The sequence below is a fragment of the Sceloporus undulatus genome, chromosome 4, assembly GCF_019175285.1.
Source record: "Sceloporus undulatus isolate JIND9_A2432 ecotype Alabama chromosome 4, SceUnd_v1.1, whole genome shotgun sequence".
Classification (NCBI taxonomy): Eukaryota; Metazoa; Chordata; class Lepidosauria; order Squamata; family Phrynosomatidae; genus Sceloporus; species Sceloporus undulatus.
Window position 1 is genome coordinate 80,997,891 of NC_056525.1, and position 18,062 is coordinate 81,015,952.

General features: G+C 42.6%; 1 protein-coding gene across 4 annotated transcripts in view; it reads right to left on the reverse strand.

Moving 5' to 3' along the window:
• TTC39A (tetratricopeptide repeat domain 39A) overlaps nt 1-18,062 on the reverse strand; it is a 56,376-nt gene that overhangs the window by 13,610 nt on the left and 24,704 nt on the right. For 3 of the 4 annotated variants that reach the window (XM_042461312.1, XM_042461311.1, XM_042461310.1), the window contains exons 9-13: nt 17,802-17,869; nt 17,630-17,689; nt 11,406-11,567; nt 6,703-6,794; nt 4,886-5,006 (exon numbers count right to left, since the gene is read on the reverse strand). In XM_042461312.1, coding sequence (XP_042317246.1) covers nt 4,886-5,006; nt 6,703-6,794; nt 11,406-11,567; nt 17,630-17,689; nt 17,802-17,869 — 503 coding nt within the window. Of the gene's footprint in view, nt 1-4,885; nt 5,007-6,702; nt 6,795-11,405; nt 11,568-12,004; nt 12,167-17,629; nt 17,690-17,801; nt 17,870-18,062 lie in introns of those variants that run through there. The other variant, XM_042461313.1, reaches the window with a different exon arrangement.

Below are 18,062 nucleotides of genomic sequence, written 5' to 3' on the forward strand. Positions count from 1 at the left end.
TCTTGTTTGTGTGTGCAATCATGAAAGAAACAGGGAAGAGGATATTGAAATAATTTTGTTCATTCAAGGAAAAATATACCCAAAGACATGGGGTAGCCTGGAGATTGCTGGAGTGGTGGGATGGCAGTGTAAGAGACCCAAACTCTAAGGTTGGTTTTTTAAAACAAAAACAAAAACTAGGGCCTCTACTATCTCCTCCCACTGAGCCTTACCCCACTCGTGCCATCTCTTCAGCATTTTAAAGAGACACAGGCAAATGCCACAGCCCATTTCTGCCAAAATGCAGACATTTTAGGAGCAGTGGCGTCACCTCCCCTTAGGGTGTCATCTGAACCCCTTGTACCCCTTTAGTAACGCCATTGATGTGAAGGTGGGAAAAAGAGTGAGAAAGAGCTTTAAGTTCTGACTCTGGCTTCGTGGTGGAATAGACTTTCATGGGTGGGGAGGGAGCATCAACTTGCTTGGGTCTTGCTGTAGCAACCTCTACTGTGGCCCCAGGGCTGTTTCTCAGACTGGCTATCACAGATTTAAAAAAATTAACCGTTCCTTTATTTCAATCTGTGGTTGCTCAAATCCACAGATATCATACTGAGGGTCCACACTGTAGTGCTAAAATCTGAAAAGCTATAGCATCCGCTTGTCTGGCAATAAAAGGTATCACAGTTTTTAAAACTCCCAGAAATCAATGCTATTTTCTGTGCCTAAAAGTAAGCTAGAGTTTAGCCCTGGGAGTATGAAAAACCACAATAATTTTTGAGCATCAGCAGAGTGCATTTCTTCAGCAGAGTTCCTTCATATCTTTATAATAAAGGGCATATCTTCAGTAGCCAGGAGGGTGGCTTCCAAACTGACATGTTGTTGTGGTTGTTGTTGTTCTTATTATGCTTTATTTATATAACGCTGTAGATTTACACAGCGCTGTACATACAATCAGTAAAATAGATAAAAATGAACCTGTCTATGGCGTACATTTTACGAAATAATACATAATACATATAAAATAATACATAATAATACATGCGACTCTAAAGCAGAATAGATCAACTTGCAGTCTTCCAGAAGTTGTTGGACGACAACTGCCCTCATCGCTAGCCAGCATAGCTAATCCTGACAGACTATGGGAGCTGTAGTCCAAGAAATAAATCCCACTTTCTTCATTTTTGCTCGTGTATCCTCTGCCCTTTCCCCTCTCATTTCTACCTTTCTCCTGCCACCCCTTTTCTTTCTTTCTTTCTGGTTTTTCACTACTTCCTGAATTTTTATTCAGCCACCACAGTTCCATAGGATTTCCTTCCAATGGGCCTTTCTTTCTTTACTATTCTTAAATTAATGCTGCAGTCTTGCTGCTCAATCCTGCTCCTTTCTTTAAGTGTCTATTTAAGAACTCTTTTTAAAAGCAGTTTATTTTAGAGAATATTGCTACTTGTTTTGTCTGGGGTTTTTTTTTGGGAGGGGTGTAGTGGACTGAGTGTTGGGCTATGACTCTGCAGATCAGGGTTTGAATCCCTGCTCAGGCATGGAAACCCATTGGGTGGCTTTAGGGAAGTTACACTCTCTTAGGCGCGTTACAGACTTCCTGACGCCCCTCAACCCTAGTACAGACTGAGTCCTTACAAAATGGCGGCGCCCGTCCACACAGGGGCCGCCATTTTGATGTCTGGACGCATAGCATCCAGACGTCGCGTGGCGGAAGTGACGCCGTGAGTGCGCGACTAGCACCTCGCAGAGCCAATTCTGGGGCCCAGAAAGAAGCGCCATTTTGGCGTTTCTTTATGGCTGCGCCCAGGATCCGCTTGGTTTGGCCACTGCGGTTCCTGGACGCAGCAACCGGCGGCGGTGACAGACCGCCTATTTTGGGCAGTCTGTAACGCGCCTGTGTCTCAGAGGAAAGCAAAAGCAAACGCTCTCTGAACAAATCTCACCAAGGAAACCTTAGGGTTGTCATAAGTCAGAAATGATCTGAAGGCACACAACAACAACAACACCAGCCTATTTTATGCATTTTGGATCATACTTGCCCAGACAAAGGAAATGATCACATTTCAATCATACTCATATACCCAGACAGCCAATGTGGTATAGCGGTTGAATGCTGGACTAAGACTCTGGGAGGCCAGAATTTGAATCCCTGCTTAGCTATGGAAAGCCACTGGGTAACCTTGGATAAGTCACACTCTCTCAGATTCAGAAGAAGGTTATGGCAAACCTCCTCTGAGAAAATCTTGCCAAGAAAATCATGTGATAGGTTCATTTTAGGATCACCAAATGAAGCCACACAGCAACGACAATAAACACGCCTTCAGGCAAAACTTCCAAGAATTTTTAGAATAAATATACAAGTAAAAACCAAGGCATTTTATCCTACTTTATATCTCCCTTGCAGATGCTTTTGATTTAGGGATTCTCTTTGCTAAATCCCTCTACAGATTAATTTTCTTTCTTGTTTTGGCAGCTTACAAACCCACACAGGATTGTGGCAGCACAATCCTGTATAACTTGCTGAACTTAGCAGTCATGCATCTGAATGGTGAAAAGCGAAGCAGGAATCTGAAAAGGTAAAATCAGAATGCAAACTATATTTGCATTACTTTAAATTAAAAACTTCCAGCAGTAAGGTGCTTTCTCTCCAAACTGAAATAGGCCCTACTGTAGTTACCTACTGTAATTACTATTAAGCTACTATAAATACTTTCATGCCAATTTCCAATTCTTTGGACTGGAGCTTGTTACCGAGCGCCATCTGCTGCCCCTATGATGCAGCTTCAGCAGATTTCATAGAGAGAGTGATGTACATCTGTCTCAGCATAAAATGAAAAGTATCAGGGAATGAAGGAATCCTGCAGCACCTAATTAGTGTTTAGCATGAGCTTTCACATAAATCAATCCATTTCATCATGGAAATTTCAGTGGGCTTAATCAACGCATCTGAAGAAAAGGTTTGATAATAACAAAAGCTTCTGCTGAATAAACCAGTGAGTCTCAATAGTGCTGCTGCATTCCTTCATTGCCACTTTCCATTTTAATCTTAAGTAGAGAAAACAAGCACACATGCTCAATCATACTCAAAATATTTCAAAAAGCATAGGTTGTTTTCCTGAATTTGAACACAAATTCAAAAAGGGTATTTAAAATGGTTTAATGCATAAAAATACCAATAAAACAATAATCTAGAAGACAGAAGACAGTAAAGTTCAGAAAATATTTTACTGAAGCACAGAGACTTCCCAAGGTGGCATCTTCAAGATATGTTGGACCACAACTCCTATCATCCTCTGCCACTGTATACATTGACTGTTCTAGCTGGGAGGATTTGTAATGTACTGTAGTTCAGTACAATTAAGGGCACTGATTGGGGAATAACTCATACTGACTTACTGTGTCAGTAATTATTTGCATTATTTAACTCTTGCAGACAATTTACCCCATTGCCATGTCTTTGCCATTTTCACTGTGGAATCTTACACAATCAAACACAGCAATTTGAAACACATTAAAAAAAACATTTTTAGAGTGGCTATACAGTTGGTTTACACTGGAACTGAGGATTAGGCCCTTTTTTTGCCTGGATTCATTGCTGTGAAAATGGGAGAAAGGTGTTTTATTTGGCCAGTGTGCAGAACTCCTTTATGTAGGATAGTTTCATTTTTGTCACAAATAATGATAATAACAGAAGCAAAAAACCCCACATATTCTGGCTGATTGTCTTGTTATTTGGACAATTAAATCAAATATTATGTCCAGACCAGAATATTGCCAAAGGAGACTTGAAATGGCATTGCACACGTATACTTGAAATATTCAGGAACAATATTTTAAAAGGAAAATTTTAAGAAAGATCTGTGGGATACTTGTGAATATACTCAGGCCTGTTACAGACTGCCAAAATAAAGCTGCTTCGGGTCTCTTTGAAGATGTGCTATTTAAATGATGCATGGGTCCTAAGAGTCCGGAGGTTGCGCCAAAGCCACACTCCATTCCTAAGCACCGGAGTGCAGCTTTGGTGCAACTTCTGGATTCTTAGGATGCATGCATCATTTAAATAGCATACCTCCAAAGAGACCCGAAGCAGCTTTATTGTAGCAGTCTGTCACAGGCCTTAGATGCTTCTTTCAGTTCCCAAAGCATTAATGTCACACTTTAGGATTGAACAGAACATAATACAAATGTCATTGGTAGTTTTGAATCTGTGGTCTACGATGCCAGTGACATTGTGCAATCATACAGTGAGTGAATTAGACACTTACACAAGTGCCTGCAAATCCTACAGCATTTCCTCCCAATGTCTTATGGCCTTTTGCTTTATCCTTCCTACCAGGCATCTGTCTATGCACAAGAAACTCTGAGACTTGTAGTTCTTGATATGATAGACCACATCAAATAGAGGAAAACCAATTTCTCTGCCTCTCAGTTTCACCCAGTCCCGGTTCACTCTATTCTCGGTTCCAGAATAGTCTCTCTATTCTGGAGAAGGGCTTCATGCTGGAAACCCAACAGTTCAGAATATTACATGAGATTGTTCTAACACTGCTTCTGATTAGCACCAGCAAGTCTCCCAAGATCTGGATCGCATAAACATAGACAGAATCAAATAAGCTTCTCTTAATATCCTCAGACATAATCTATGGTTTATCCTCATTTTTCCCATATGGTAATGGGAACTGCAGCCTGGAGTGGGCACCAATAAAGTGCACCCATCCTCTGCCCATGTGGAGGCCCTGGGCAAATACACATAGTATGTATACCAACTGCAATGATGGGAGAATTTCAAGTCTTTCACCAGGTATTCATTTTTACAGATGTTTAATTTTAAACAGTAGTACATGAACCTTTCTACAGAAATTCTGGCATCTCTATGCAATAGATGGGCAAGGAAACCCTGTCTTACCAAAACAGGCACAGGAAGTGGAACAGGATCTGAGGAACTGTATCGCCGGGATTTCCGGATTGCAAACTTTTCTGTAGGCAAGGACTTCCCTGCAATTTTCAGTTTCAAACCAGGTACAGCCCTGAAGGAAGAAGATTGGGCAAATGTAAACAGGTTACCCTATAACACATTGTACTCTCCTTAAAAACTAGGAAAAGGGAAAAGCCAAAGGCAGAATGGAAAAACAACTCATGCTTACATATTCTGTTGTTTTTGTTGTTGTTTGCCTTCAAGTTTTCCGACATGGCAACCCTAAGGCAAAACTATCACTGGGGTTTCTTGGCAAGATTTGTTCAGAGGAGTTTTGCTATTGCCTTCCCTGAAGGCTGAGAGTGTGTGACTTGCCCAAGATCACCCAGTGGGTTTTATGGGCAAGCCGAGAGTTGAACCCTCATCTCCAGAGTCCTAGTCCAATGCTCAAACCATTGTACATATTTTACCATTTGTATTTTCCAGGCAAAGGATGTAATTCTACAGATGAATCAACACACACTCCGGAGAAGAAAACTCTGAAGAAGTGAAGAAAATCTTGGCAAGAAAACCCAGTGTCTACAGAAATTGTGAGAATTAGACAGGAAGAGCCAAACTCAAATGCTTTCATAATTATCCATTAAACTCACTGGGAAAATGGTAATTTCTTGGCCTACCCTTTTTCACAGGGTTTCTATAAAAATAATTGACAGATTTCTTGTAACTCAGATGTACACCAAAAAATAAATATAAAAATAAACAAACAGAAGCCCCCAGTATGCTCCATTAAATTTTACTACATATTATGGAGCCTTGATACGAGACCACCACAAAAAATTGGGGGGTGGCTGGCTATTATTTTCCTTTAAATAAGAAAAGGAAGAATATATAGTCCTGTAAGAAAGATCCCAACTTCATAAGTAGAAATTAGTGCACAGCCAGCAAACACAAGTGGAGACACTTCTATTGGGATTAATTTAAGAGGCAAAAGTGTCTTAAATAAGGAACCTCAGGCCTTGGGGATGAATCAGCTGTCTGGGATTCCAGAAATCCAGCTGTTTGGCCTTCCCCATGATACCACTTTGTGGTGATTCCTCAGATTCCTCCCCCTTCCATTCTAAAATGTTAAAATGCCTCTCCTAAGGCTTAGTTCCGGGCAAAAAGAACATTAAGATTAAATATTAAATATCGTTGGTCCCACCCTGATGCATTTGCCCTTGTTTGGCACTGGAATGCAGCTGCTAAGAAATCAATAGCACTGGCATCATTCTAGAATGATTACTACAGTACACATTCTCTGCACCCATCTTGCAACATGTCAGCACTAAGAGGGGTTTAGCAACTTGGGGATATATTTCATGGCTCTCAAACGCTATTAAAAATATTTTGTGACACTGGGTTCAGAGGAGGCATGGGGAACCTCTGGCATTGTATAATAATACCCTACTTGCTTACTCATGAAACTCACTTGGGAAATGTCTATCTCTTAACCTACCCTATTCCATGGATTAACTCTAACCCAATGAATCACTAAGAAAGAAATATAAATACAAAATGTGGTTCAGGTATACTTAGATTGCATCCCTTATTAGTCATGCTGACCAGGGTTGACAGGACTTGGTGTTCAGCCGGATTTGAAGGGGTACACATTCCTCATCTTGGCTTAATGTCAACAGGCAGGGCAATTCCAAGGAAGTGCTAAATGCACACACTGCATCCATATTTCTTAAGGCAATTGTCCTTTGGTGCTATCTTCTTGCATTCTGAATGGCCAACACAAAGGAAAGCCTGGACTTCAGTAGTCTTACCTAAATAGTGCAACTTCATCATCCCCAAAAGGTTTAGAATCCTCTGGCCCAAACATACTGAGGTAAGCTGCTTTCATGTATATATAGGTAGCCTAAGGTAAAAAAGACACATGATTAAGAATCTTTACATGGAGTCGACTAGCCTTTGGAAGGTCGCTGGAGCGTTGCGAAGTCCAAATGGAAGCACGCTGAACTCGAACAAGCCCATTGTGTCCAGTTCTGGGCACCACAATTCAAAAAGGACATTGAGAAACTGGAGCGTGTCCAAAGGAGGGCGACTAAAATGGTGAAAGGTCTGGAAACCATGCCCTACGAGGAACGACTTAGGGAGCTGGGGATGTTTAGCCTGGAGAAGAGAAGATTAAGAGGTGATATGATAGCCCTGTTCAAATATTTGAAGGGATGTCATATTGAGGAGGGAGCAAGCTTGTTTTCTGCTGCTCCAGAGACTAGGACCCGAAGCAATGGATGCAAACTGCAGGAAAAGAGATTCCACCTCAACATTAGGAGGAACTTCCTGACAGTAAGGGCTGTTCGACAGTGGAATGCACTCCCTTGGAGGGTGATAGAGTCTCCTTCCTTAGAGGTCTTTAAGCAGAGGCTGGATGGCCATCTGTTGGGGATGCTTTGATTGTGATTTCCTGCATGGCAGGGGGTTAGACTGGATGGCCCCTGTGGTCTCTTCCAACTCTATGATTCTATGATTCTACTTAAAATAATATTCTAAGTCATCTTCAGTCTACAGATCAGCATACTGAAATAATGAAGAGACACAACCTTGTGTCTGGTTGCAGTATCCCAGCAGGATTTCACGCTTAATGACAGTTTAAAAAGTAATTTTAAATAAACATAATAGGTTTAGTGACATAACAAAAAACAGATTCTTGCACTAGAATATTGCAACTTCCCAAGAGAAGTAAAACTAAAGCATGAGAGATATAATATTATATAATGCAAGTTCTATCCAATAGCTACTGGCATACAGATACATAAGTTTATAGTTCAACAGAAAAAAATGTATCCAAAAGGTCAACTTCATCACAATAGATTAGAAGACAGACGCTGTCCCAGAAGAGCTGTCTGGTGCCAGGTTTCAAGCAAATGAAGTCAGAAGCAGATATCTGACCCCAAGAGGAAAAGTGCATCAACTCTTATGACTACAGCCATTTGTACTCCTACCAGATGTCCTTTGATCACTCCTACCGAGAACTGCAATATTTCCTAAGTACTGAAATCAGGTATGTATGTATGTATGTATTTTCTATTCCACCTGTCTCTGTTAAAAGACCCAAGGCGGCTCACAATAACAATTCTAAAAACATATTGCAATAAAACAATTAAAACATCAGATAAAAACAATATAAAATTACAAACATTAAAACCACAATAAAATCACATTAAAAGCCTGCCTGAACAGAGCCATTTTTGTCTGCTGATGAAAAGCAAGTAAGGAGGGGGCCAGCCTTGCTTCTTGTGGAAGGGCATTCCAGAGGGCAGGAGCAGCCACTCAGAAAGTTCTCTCTCGTGTCCTCACCAGGTGAGACTGTGATGATGGAGGGACCAAAACAAAGCCTTCCCTGGAAGATCTTAGGGCTCTAGCAGGTTTGTATGGGGAGATACAGAAGCGTTACAAACCGCCGCTTTGCGGCGGTCTCCCGGCGCTGCTGTTTGCTCCGTGAGGGAGCCGCCGCAGCCAAACCGCGTGGGCTCCCTTACGGAGCAAAAAAGAAGCTCCAAAATGGAACTTCTTCTGGCGGCACGCTCATGACGCTGCGAGGCGCCAATGGCGCACTCGCAACGTCATTAGCGCCGCGCGATGTGTGGACGCACAGCGTCTGTTACGTCAAGATGGCAGCAGCTGTGTGGAACGGCCGCTGCCATTTGTTACGGACAGAGTCCGTAACAGGAATAGGGGCGTCTGGAAGAGACGCCCCTTTTTTAAACTGGGACGTCCTGAGGACGTCCCAAGTGGCGGTTTGTAACCCGCCACAGTCTTTCAAATAATCTGGACCTAAGCCATGTAGGTCTTTATAAATCATAACCAGTACTTTGAACTGTGTCCGGAAACAAACCAGTAGCCAGTGAAGCTGTTTCAGCAAGGGAGTTTTGCACATGCTTGAAGTTTCCGAACAGTTTCCCAAGGCAGCCCCACGTAGAGTGCATTGCAGTAGTCCAAACAGGATGTAATCAAGGCATGTGTCACTGTAGCCAGATCTGATGTCTCAAGGAATGGGTGCAGCTGGTGCACAAGTTTTAACTCTGCAAATGCACTCCTGGCCACTGCTGAAACCTCTTGAGTATTCAGACTCAAGAGTGGAGTCCAAGCTGCAAGCCTGAGATTTCAGGGGTAGTGTAACCCCATCCAGCTCAGGCAATGTCCCTACTCTCTGATCTGCCTTAGGACTGCCCAGGAGCACCTCTGTCTCGTCTGAATTACGTTTCAATTTGTTTGCCCTCATCCAGTCCATTACTGACCACAGACACTGGTTCAGTACAGAGACAGCTTCCTTGGAATCAGATGGAAAGGAGATAGCGTTTGGTGTCATCTGCATACTGGTGACACCTCACCCCATAACGCAATAGTAACAAAGTTCCCCAAGAAAGTATGTAATTAAACACAAAAATTGAGTTTATTTAAGAAAATCAGAATTTTCATGATATTAGGAATTTTTTTTGTTGTCTATTTACTAAGGTTACACTCTTGAGGAACAAAGACTTGATTATGTTTTTGCTAGATAATTGCAAGAATGGAAACTGAAAAACAATGGAAATCTGACCAATTGCTGTTGTGTGCCTTCAAGTCACTTCTATCTTACAGTGAGTTGAACATATCATGGGGTTTTCTTGGCAGGATTTGTTCAAAGGGGGCTTGCCATTCATCTGAGGCTGAGAGAACTTGACCTGTCCAAGGTCACTCAGTTTCCATGGCCAAGCAGTGATTTGAACCCTTGTCTCTCACAGTCCTAGTTGAACACTCAAACCGTGTTGGTTCTCAGGTGATCAACAACCATTTTTTTCCATTGGAAGGCTAGCATGTGGACAGTAGCATTAATGGGAAAATGGGTACTAAGGCATCCTTGGGCTAGTAACAAATTTTAAGAGACTTGGATCAAATTCACTGTAATCATAAATCAAAACAATGTTGATTGATGGCTTTGAAAAGTATACCCTCCTCTGTGGAAAAACATACTGGGATGGGTCTCTCAGTATCATTTCTATTATTTTGTAATTCATTATTGTTTTATTAATGTGCAATTTAATTAACTATGCAGTAGAAAACCTCTAAAAATAGCAAAAACCCTATAACCAAGTATAAAATACCAAGTCTCCTACACTGTTTGGCCCAAGTTCTTAACAGAAGCTACAGCATACTTGGTTTCAAGAAAACTGCTCAAGCCACTTCAGAATGGAGACAATAACATGGTTCAAAACAAAAGAAAACCAGGAAGCCTACCTTCATGGTCAGCAATTCCATTTGTATATATATTAACACTTAGGTTTCTGTGGGATATTTAGTCTTATTTCTCACTGGACTAAAAGCGTATCACAGTAAGTTTAGTAAAAGAGACTTTTAGCCAGAGAGGTATAACAACAGAATGATCATTGAAGGCTAAGCACATACAATTTTTAAATATTATGTACATAAACCTTTTTTCTAGGTAATTCAGGTGCGGTACAGATGCGCCAAATGAGCCGTGCTGGCGGCATACTAGGGTTAAGGGACCGCACAGCAACCGCACGATCCCTAATCCTAGTACAGCGCAGCATCGTAAATGGCAGCACCCCATGTATACAGGCGCTGTCATTGTTCTATGATGGATGTATAGCGTCCGCACGTTGTGCTGTGCTTGTGACATCATGAGTGCGCCATTGGCGGCTGTGGCTTCCCTGCAGGGGGGCGAAAGGCACTGGCAGGCCTCCCTTTTTGGGAGGTTTGTACCGCTCCTCATTTTACTATCTATGAAGGAGGATTCCTACACAGGAAACTGAACACATAATTGCATTATCAGAAAAAAATGAAGATGTACACATGAAGTTGATGACACTTTTAGAAATGTAGACATGATCACAAGCATTTTTAGTTTGTCACAGAGAAATGTAAAGGGGAATACGTACGTCTAATGAAAAAGTAAAGATCTGTACACTGAGCACATTATCAGAAGAAGTGCTCCCTCAGGTGGTGAAATATGTATTTGTCTGTCATAATATGTGACTTCCCTCACCTATACATCTTGTATATACTGTTCTTTGTTGTGTGATTAGTCACTGTAAGATAAAGATGGTCTTAATTTGTAAGTTTGATTGCTAAGATATGCATCTCTGATTACCTCTGGGGGAGGGGGAATAGATTAATTGCAATGCATATATATTTCCTTAGTACTTACCTTGACCTGTAATCTAGGTCCCTCTGACCCAAAGGTTCCTAGGAATTGCAAACTATGTGTCCTTGTTTACAGGATAAGAAGCTATTCTCTGGTGAAGGTTTTGGGACACTAATTAGCATTTATCCTAAATAGATCCTATATTTGTTATATGTGCAGGAATGGCACTGTTTTACTTTTAACTTCAACAGGTTTTCAATAGTAGTTTAAAAACCATCTGGAAAGACTATTTGTAATTCCTCACTGTATCCCAATGAAGCCAGGCTGTAAGATTTTCTTTTCTTATAAAATATGCCACTCAACACATCTACTCTTATTTACCTTTGACCAGGTATTCTCTTTGCTGAGCAGATCTGCATAGAAGTATGCCATCATCCACTGACGTCTATATGTGAAACACCACATCAGCTCCCAATAGCACATGTGATGAAACTGCTTCCAATGTTGCTGGGCTCCACAGCATTCCTCAAACCTACTGATGGCCTGAGAAAGCCCCAAAAAACAAAACAAAAAACATACTTTCCAAATGGAGTGTACTTTTCAAATCTACATTTTCCAAACATTTTTCAAATATATTTTCCAAATGTTAAGCAAAGATGACAACAGGAGGTCCAGAAGCCATGCATATGAGTTAATTTATGACTGATATACAGTGGTACCCCGGGATACGAATTACCCAGCTTACGAATTTTTCGGGATACGAAAAAATCCCATAGGGATTTATTGTTTCGGCTTACGAAGGTTTTTTCGGGTTACGAAAAAACCTCGGCGCTATTTCGCCACCGGAGGGCAGCAGAGAGCTATTTTTTTCCATTAGCGCCTATGGCAATTCAGGTTACGAAGGTTTTTCGGGTTACGAAATTAGCCGCGGAACGAATTAATTTCGTAACCCGAGGTACCACTGTACTAGGATAATTTACATTTTCTGTCTCCATGGAAAGAGGAACTGTGAGTAGTACACAGCACCAATCACGTTCCATAAGCACAAATGTGGTCCTGAGCTTATTGTTCAGGAAATAGGAGAGGAAGGACGAGGAGAGGCGGCCTATATAGGTGGGATAAAGGCCTAAACTCCTGGTACAGTCTGGGGGGGGGAATCACCCAGATGTAGGGTTGCCATATCCCGCCTGGGGGTGGGACTTTCCCAGTTTGGGGCAGGGCCACATGGTCCCACCCCGGTTTAGCCCCTCCCCCAGGACCTCCCCCCCAGCGAGGCCCTGGAGGCAGCCCCACCCCTCCCCATGGCTGTGTGCCACCCTCCCCGCCTCCCTGCCTGGCTTAGCCTAGAGAGCAGGGCTTCAAGACATCTGCCACTCAGAGCTATTGCCAGCCCACTTGGTATATATGTCTTGCAAAAGGCCTGACCTTCTAGGTTACAGTGAGAAAAGAAAAAAAAGGCCATAAATGGTTCCTGTTTCCCTGGGAGTCTAAATGCCTCATCTTTTCAATGTCTACCACTCAGTATTGTTGTAATTCTTTATCACAGGATCGTTTTTGAGGCCCTAAACACCTTTCCTTGTAATATGCAAATTTCTCCCGAAGCTGACCAATGGGAAAGAAGCAGTCAGCCCTCCATTTGGGTTGGTTTTCAATGGCTTGGTGAAGGAAGAGATTTTGCCTTGCAAGTTGCTGGTAAATAATAGAAGGCTTTGGGGTAGCAAAAGGCTGCAGAAATAGTTTGACCCCCCCTTAAACATCCATGGCTCAGTGCTATGGGATTCTGGGAATTGTAGTTTCTTGTGGCACCAGAGCTCTTTTGACAAAAGGAAGCTGAATGGTCCACAGAGGAGGCGTTGCCTGGGGGCAGAGCCTCTTGCCAGCAGTCTTCAGTGGAAGAGAGGAGGCTGATGGTCCTGGCCACTTCCCTTGGCTCCCTCCCTCCTCCTCCTCCTCCTCCTCTTCCTCCTCCTCCTCCTCCTCCTCCTCCTCTCAGAGTAGTCACAGCCAAGATGAGCTTCTCGTTCACTCTCCCTGGCTTTTCTCCACCCCCTGCACTTTGAAACCCCTTTAACTGCCAAAGCTCAATGCTCTGGAAGTCTGGTGTCTGTGAGGCATTTGGCCTTCTCTGTCAGAGAGCTCTGGTGCCACAATAAACTACAATTCCCAGGATTCCATAGCACTGAGCCCTGGCAGTCCAAGCAGTGTGTTTTGGAGACAGAGATCCTCCAAATGAATCCAGTCCCTAGCTTTTATATCTCTCTCACACACTGCAGTAATAATAATCCTGGGAATGCTAGTGTTTGGGAGACATTGAGACTCCTCTGTCAGTGATGGCTCTGAGGCCACAATAGACTACAATTCCCAGGATTCCCCAGCACTGAGCAGTCTCAAACTGGACCATTTCCTCAGTGTGGATGCACCTGGGGAGGAATTCTGGGCACTGCAGTTCAACTACGTTTGGAGGGTTATGCGACTCCCTGTCAGAGATAGCTCTGGGGCCACAATGTACTACAATTCCCAGCATTCCCCAGCACTAACCCAGGACAGTTAAGTCACTCTCAAACTGGATTATTTCCTCAGTGTGGATGCAGCTTTGGTGAGGAACTCTGGGCATTTCAGTCTAGCATTGTTTTATTTCTGCAGTGTATTTTGGACCAGAGACAAGGTGACCAGGCATCCTCCTCCTTTTCCAGGACATGTCCTCCATTTGGATCATGGCTAAGAAGCATGGATTTATAATTACATGGGTTTTTTTTAGCTTTTATTTTTGGCCATGTCCTACATTTTTTTGCTTGGGTGCCCTACATTTTGGGATGAGGGCATTGGTCACCTTGGTCAGAGAGCTTTCCAGGGGTTAACTGCCATTCTGCTGTGGTGCTGGAACAAATCACCATTCCCAGAATTCCATAGCATTCAGCCAAGACAGTTAAAGTGGTCTCAAACCAGATTATTTCTCCAGTGTAGATGCAGCCCAAGCCTTTTGCCTCTCTTATGCCTGAGATTTCAAAGCCCAGCCTTGGCACCACAACAAACTACAAATCCCAGGATTCCATAGGATGGAGTGATGAGAGTGAAAGCAGTGTGGCAGCAGCCTAAGTGTGCTTAATGCAGTTCTTAACATGGTGCACCTCTTGCCTACAGAGTCTCACAAGACTTTTTTGTTTAACAACTTGTACCCATTAACTCCATTTCATGTCTCCTTTATTTAGTGAGGTGGAATACAGACAAAACAAGTCAAAATGAAGAAAAACCAAAGTCCCTTGACCAAAGGGTTTGGTTGTGGAATAAGCCTCTGAAATATGCAAGAGGCAATGTTAAAATAAAGCCATGTTCAATGCTCAAATGTGCTGTTTGGAATGGGGAGAGGGGGGTGGCCAGAAAGGGAAGTACATTTCTGTGATCTGTCTACGAATAATGTCAAAATGTCCTCCATTCTGATCATGCCTAAGAAACATGCATTTATATTAACATGTCTAAAAAAGCCTCAATTTTTTTGCGTGTCCTCCATTTTTAAAAATGTGTCCTACATTTGAAAATGTTGTCCTGCATTTGTCCCGGTTTGGAAGTCCTCACTTATGGCAACCCTACCCAGATACAGCCCAAATGATATATATAGCAGAATACAAAAACAAAAACCCATAGCTATTGGAATTGGCAGTGCACTTTTCACACTTAAAAACCCTTCACACACAATTGATTCATCCAAAGGTCTGGAGCCTTTTATCTTCAGGTTGCAAAGTGTACAATATTCTAGAGTACATATATACACACTCTCTCTGACTTTCAGTCAATTCCAACATCTGCTCTCCAGCTCCAAACTGATCCACTCTGGCTCACAGCAACAACCTGCTGCTCCAACAATAACTCTTAACTCACAACTGGCAACAGAATATGTAACCAGTCTCCTGGTCCACCTATATAGAGTATTGGCTGTGAGTCATCATTCAGTGCCACATAGCATGATCCAATCCTGTAGCAACCCTGTAACATGCTGTATGCTTATGACTCAGCAGTCAGTGGCTGTCTCACATAATATGTGTCATCTATCAATAAAAATATTTAAAGGCAAGGAGCCATACATATGAGCTAATTTAAGATTGATATACTCTGAGGAGCATGGGGAGTGGAGATCCAAAGGAGCCATTTTGTTGACTGAATTCCTTCTATCAGTGGAACTGAGAGGAGTCCAATTCACTTCAATATCTGTGCCAGAAAGCTTGAAAACTTTCTAGAGCAGGTTTTAGGTAGGTATGAAAGGATACTTACTAGTAGAACATGAGATTTAGCACTTTATCTCTACAGCAACCACGAGGCAGTTAAAGCTGAGGAAAAAGTCTGCCAGTGAACCTCATGGGAATTTGAACCTGGATTGCCCAAGTCCTAGTCCACCACTGACCCTAATAGAGGGACCTAGAAACTGTTGTACATGCTCTGGTAACCTCGAGACTGGATTTCTGCAACGTACTCTACATGGGGCAACCCTTATACCAAACCCGGAAGCTTCAAATGGTGCAGAACATGGCAGCCAGGCTGGTCACTGGCGTTTCCAGGGCCAGCCATATAACACCTGTGCTGAAAGATCTTCATTGGCTGCCCATCCGCTTCCGGGCTCAATATAAGGCGTTGGTTGTTACCTATAAAGCCCTAAATGGCTTAGGCCCAGGATTCCTGAAGGACCGCCTCTCCCCGTATATTCCGTCCCGCACCCTCAGAACATCTGGGCAGCAATTACTGAAGGTGCCTGGGGCCAGGCTTTCCTCCACCATGAAGAGGACATTCTCCATCGCCGCCCCGGCCCTTTGGAACACGCTGCCCACCGAGCTCCGCTCATCAACCTCCCTGGTCCAATTCAGAAAGGATTTAAAAACCTTTCTGTTCCAACATGCATTCCCCGAATAAAATCCTGTGGGCCTCCTTCCTCTTTCGTGGCCAAGAAGTTGGGCTAATGGGGCTTTTAGCATGTTTTTTTATTGTATTTAGCTGTTTTATGTTTTTTTTAATTGTATTTATTCTGTTTTAAATATATGTTGTAAGCCGCCCTGATCTTGGGAAGGAGCGGGATAGAAATAAAAACTTTATTTATTATTTATTTGTTCTGGAACCAACTGACAATTTACGCACATAATTTTAAATGTTTGTAATATTCATTGTATCCACTTTCTAATCATCAGAGGTATATAGCCTCTGTTCCATTTATTCATTTTAGGTGCTTATGGGTCAAGCAGACAGGCAGGAAAGTACAGTCTGAAGCTGCTGCTTCCAAGCTGCACTGGCCACTCCGAAGGCGGCCCACACACGCATGTCACAACCGCACGGGGTGGCCTCAAGCTGCACTGCTGAGTTGTGTTTTTTACTTTTGCCCCCACCATTGTTGCAGGAACACACCACCAGTGACTGCCTCTTGCCTAGATGCCATCCCACTGGATGGCTGCCCCCTTTGATCATGTACACAGTAGCACCTGCGACCCTCCACTGGGCATCAGAGCAGAGGTATGCCAAATAAAACATTGGCAATGCACAATCCCGCCTCCCCTACATGCCCCTTTCACCCTCCTTTACCCCATGGCCCCACTTGGACTGTCTTGTTTGTGTATGTTGTACCTATAGCCACTGGAGGTGTCACACTTTCCCTTTTTTGCATGACCACCTCAATCACTGGCTCTGACCTTTTTAAATGCACACTTGCTCTGATGCATCTATATGCCGCTTTGGGGTTAGGGTTATGAAGGAGGGCTCCTTTGGGACCAGTCTTGTTTTGGGGCATTTACATGCAGGGTCAAACGTGTACACATTTCGGGAAGGAGTGGTTTCTTTCAGCTTCTTTTTAGTCCAGCTTTCTGCCCATTAGCATGGCTGTGGTGCACTTTCTGGGTGTTTTCGGGGCATCAATAATTTAAACGCCACTCCACCAAAGTGGCCTGAAACCACTTCTTTTGGTCCATCTGTTTGAGACCTATATTAACCTATTTGTTTCAGTCCAGAGAGATTCCACAGTGGCTTACATATGAATCCAAACAATACAAACAACATGCATCCATTGTATAAGCAGTAACAACATAAAAACTATAACCAGAGGTTTCAAAATTATTTAAAATGCCAAAGTTAATAAAAAGGTTGTCATTATGCCCAGAACAGATACCAGACTTGGTGACAGGTAGGTCTTTACATGAAGGGTGGTCCTGAGTTTGGGCAGCAAAACTCAAAATGCCTCCATCTCAGGATACCTTACACTCCACCTCTGTAGGCAAAATGGAGGCTGCTTTTGCCCCTTCTTTAGCCTGCTTCTCTAATTTCAGCCAACACAGCAGAGTGAAAGTCAAAGAACAAGGTTCCTAAACTTGGCGCTTTGCAAAGGTTCCCAAAGAGAAGCAGGAGAGAGAAACTGGCAGAGTCACTCTCAGAGCCACTGCCTCTGGCTCTGGTTTGTAGGTTCAGACATTTTAGAAAAGAGAAATTTCTGGGCACCCAAAATGAAACAAAAACAAACTAGAACCCTCCCCCATCAAACCTCTGGCCTTCCTTCCTTCCTTCCTTTTTTACAGAACATGTCAGACAGATAGAAATCTGATCATAAAGCCAAAAGATAGCATGAGAAAATTACTTACTCCATCTATATTGCCACGTATTGCTTCTATTCTCCCTGCAAAAAACAGGAATATGGCTCCCTAAACAAAGAATAAAACCAAGAAAAAGCATTAGCAACAATTTAAATGTATGTTTGATAATCTTTCTACAGTGAGATGTTATATAACTACAAGTTAGGCCAGTTTAGCTTACTTTTGGATATCGAGTCAAGTAAGGTTTGAGAAGTTTCTCTGCTTCGTCAACATTTCCTTTTCCTGTCCCTAGATTTATTAGACAAAATAATAATAATAATTAGAAAATCCAGGCAGCCTAGGCTCTGTTCATATACTAAGTGAAACAAAATTGTATGTCTTTTTGATTTTGCATTCTGTTTTGAAGTGATACAAGGAAACGTGAAGCTTCACCCATTTCATGGCAAATGTGAAAAACCAATATTTGGGAGATTAGGGTTTT